At 34.5% G+C, this 4,031-nt stretch overlaps 1 protein-coding gene across 1 annotated transcript in view; it reads left to right on the plus strand.

Moving 5' to 3' along the window:
- The window catches only part of LOC122272445 (pancreatic triacylglycerol lipase-like), a 10,241-nt gene extending 10,081 nt beyond the window's left edge, over positions 1-160 (plus strand). The window contains exon 4 of the mRNA XM_071184598.1: positions 71-160. Within this exon, the coding sequence (XP_071040699.1) occupies positions 71-145 (75 nt within the window). The 3' untranslated portion in view covers positions 146-160. The remainder of the gene's footprint in view (positions 1-70) is intronic.
- The last annotated feature ends 3,871 nt before the right edge of the window (positions 161-4,031 follow it).

Raw genomic sequence — 4,031 nt, forward strand, 5'->3', positions numbered from 1 at the left:
GGAGGAGCTGATGCAAACAAAATCCATCTGATATCTCATAGTTTTAAGAACTTAATATTGTTTACGTAACGTACATGGAGGAGCTGATGCAAACAAAATCCATCTGATATCTCATAGTTTTAAGAACTTAATATTGTTTATGTAAGTTACATGGAGGAGCTGATGCAAACGAAATCCATCTGATATCTCATAGTTTTAAGAACTTAATATTGTTTATGTAAGGTACATGGAGGAGCTGATGCGAACAAAATCCATCTGATATCTCACAGTTTAGGAGCTGCAGTATGCCACTTTGCCGCAAAATATCTCTGCAATTTAGGACGCATTACATGTAAGTACCACTGAGTCATTGACCATCGTAACTAAGATTACTGAATGTAATTTACAAAACGTAATACGGATATCACACGAGAGAAAAATAAGAGCAACCGTACACGTAACCTCCACTCTATCCTCAACCCTTAACGCAATTTTGCAATTGCCGATAGGGTTGTTTAATTGCCCGAACGGTTGCTCATAATAGGGTTACTAATTTTTGTTACTTACCTTAACTTTTAGCTAATATTATTATTTTTTCATGTGATGCTATTATCTCAACGATGTTTCTGAAGGAAAGAAATGTGAATTACGGACACTCTAGAGTTGATATCCGTTTAATTTTATGTATTTTTTTGTCGTATGCCTGTTTAGGCAGTGGGGTGCGATTGTTCCTGTTTTTCAGTGGCGCCATCTATGGCCAGGAATTCGAATTCTGTCACGCCATCACCCGTTTATAGAGCGGGTCATATCACACACATTCTCGCACAAAGGAGAAAGGACATAGAACACACACAGAGAAAAAGAAACATCCATGCCTTGCCTGGGATTCGAACCCAGGACTTTTCTGATGCAAGGACAGTTCCTACACAGGCCGGTCGGCAATTTTATGTATTAACTTAATTAATTGAATGTATTAACTCAAAATTTCATCCGCTCATCCTTTTCATCAACTTCACGGCCATTTTCATTAACATTTGTAAACGGCATCACATAGAATTGAAACGTCATAAAAAGCAAACGGCTTGATTGATCCAAGTATGAGTTTCTCTTACTTATGGGCAATTTTTATCTTAGCGGGAAAAAAACAGTTGCTGATATTTCGGGCACGAGGATTTTAGAGCAATTTTTGGAGAAAGTAGAAGATGCTATGCCGACCGCCTTTTTGTTGGCAGGGAACTATCCTTGCATCAGAAAAGTCCTGGGTTTGAATCCCGGGCAAGGCATGGATGTTTCTTTCTCTCTCTGTGTGTTCGATGTCCTTTCTCCTATGTGTGTGAATGTGACCAGCCCTATAAACGGGTTGTGGTTGTGTGAATGGCGTGGCATAATTTGAATTCCTGGCCATAGATGGCGCCACTGAAAAACAGGAACAATTGCACCCCCACTGCCTAAACAGGCATACGACAAAAATAAAAAGATGCGATTGCGCTTACGGTTTCGTTGCCGATAATTTTCATCATGTGATATACCCTTTAATTATTTTCAGTGTTTTGGGTTAGACACAGATTTTCCGTTTGTTGCAAGGTGTTTTGTTTTTGAAGGGGAAACATATTTTAACAAGCAAACTTCTGAGAGCATGACTGAATTTGTATAGGTTTGCTGCAGTAAACCTTTAATAGGGATATTTACAATTAGCCACCACTACCTTAGACTGATTACAAACTGCCTGAAGTAAATCGTACTGACTAGAAAATGAATGATATATTTTACTGTTATCCTCAAATTTTTTGGCCTCTCTTCTAAAAAGCAGAAAATACGTCATAGCTGATTAGAAAAATACTAGTAACTTTTCCAATCAGTCACTGCAAAACGATATCGGTTATTTTTAAACGAACGGATTTTTTTATTAAGCCTACATCTTGTATAAAATCAGGATAAAAAAATGGATTTCATTTAATAAACAACTTTTCATCAGTATAATTATTCTGCAAAAATCCCTCAGTATTGATCTTCAACAGTTGAACTGTATATCATAGGAATAGTTTTTTTTAAATTCAAATAAAAACTATAATTAAAGCTGCTCAGCCTATCTCAAAACTACTTTTTAAATCTAATTTAATTAAGCTCATGTAACTAAGTAAGCAATAAAAACAATGAAATACATAGATAAACGGAGTACATAACTGTATGCTCGCCATTAAAGTTTAAGACCAAAAGATAAATAATTATATATACTGTAGTATTATTATATATGCTGCTATACATATAATTAAATATGCTGCAGTTGTATGTGACTGAAGTAAATCTTTTTGCTATTTTACTTTACAACAAAATATAATGCAATGTATAGATCGTAGACATATTGGAAAATTCAATTCCCTACAAATACCTCCAACATTTTTCAATATTCTAGGCTAATTGATATAGGATAATTGGTATATAAACTAATTGGTAAATTGACTAGGCTAATTGGTAGTTTTCAGTATTTTCATCAGTCTGTATTTTTAGTATTTTGCATTAGCCTATATGTTCTTAGTTTTATTAGGAAGTAACCGAATAATTTCGCAATTAGACTGAATTCGCGTAGGCTTATTGCAATAAATCTGAGGGAAAAAAAGTAATTTAGTATAAAGCCTCAATATGCCGGGCTTTTTACAAATTGCCTGAAATGAAACGTGCTAAGTGATAACTAATGTTTGTTCCATATAATTAAAGAAAAATATTTAGATTTCCTCCAATAAGTCTAAAAACTGTGAAGCGGATGAAATTTTACCGAAAACCTTTCCAATTAGCCTAGTGCAATATAAAATGACAGCAGCTGTTCACGAAAAGTAGGATAATACAGTTATGCTACGATATGTTGATGCTCCGAATCTAAACGTTTGATCATTTGCACGACATAAAATATTTATATCTCAAACAACACCACAAAACTAAGCTTGAATTTTTTTTCTTTTTTTTTAATGCATGACAGAAAAAAACGAAAATATTTAACTATTTTCACTCGTAATTGCTAGTTATTAGATTTTTTTTTCAGATCTAGATGCTGCCGCTCCTTTGTTTTCGTCACTTCCAGAGTACTTGCATCCTTCGAATACTGACGCAGATTTTGTGGAATCAATTCATACCAGTGGTGCTTTTACAGCAAAAGAAGGTATTTTCCGTATAAACTATTCCCTGCCACCCTGACCTACTTCACCAAGTTGTGATTTCTTAGTTAATTGTCTGTGCAACCCTCATTACCATCTTATTAAACTATTAACGCAAAAAATCCATAAAAAATAGACCTAGGGGAAGAAGGCCAGCTTCGACAGACATAATGTAAACCAGTCCCACAAGACTTGGTGTGATCCCTTCCACAAAAAGGAAAAAAACAACATTCAGGAGAACAACAGCAGAGGTTTTTGAAACAAGTTTTCACCCTCTTCTAGTCCCAACCATTACTGGGGCGGGGAGAGGGTTGGGGAGGGAATGAAAAGTTTACTCTTTTTATTTTTTTGTTGGCTTTTTTTTTACATTTGGCACTATTTATAAACAGTACTGTACTATTAATTAAAATATTTTTTTCAGAATGCATTTATATGATACATGCTAATTAAATTCGCTAACATATTTTGAGATAGAAAGAAAGAATAAAATGGTAATTGGCGGGAAACAGCATACGCAACCATACATGTTGTCCACCAACCGGTTGACAGGCAGGGGCGGATCCTGAAATTTTTCTTGGGGGGGGGGGTCATAGACTCCGATCATAGACACAATAAACTTTTTTTATGAAAAGAAATTTTTTTGAAAAAAAAAAAAACTGGGGCTTTTAATGCTAGTCTTCGCATTTTTTTTTCATAACGAACAATAGAACGATAAGTAAATAATTCAAGTATTCAAAATCTTTAAATAATAAATGTAATGCGTTTTTTTAGAAACTTTGGCAAATCTCTCAATGATTTTTTCAACATCCAAATCAATTTCTCAGGGAATATTTAATAATGCTAGTCCATTTAATCGTTCTTGATTTTGAGTTGTTTTAAGCCAAGTTTTGAGACGTCGAAGAG

The sequence above is a fragment of the Parasteatoda tepidariorum genome, chromosome 8 (genome assembly GCF_043381705.1).
Source record: "Parasteatoda tepidariorum isolate YZ-2023 chromosome 8, CAS_Ptep_4.0, whole genome shotgun sequence".
NCBI lineage: Eukaryota > Metazoa > Arthropoda > Arachnida > Araneae > Theridiidae > Parasteatoda > Parasteatoda tepidariorum.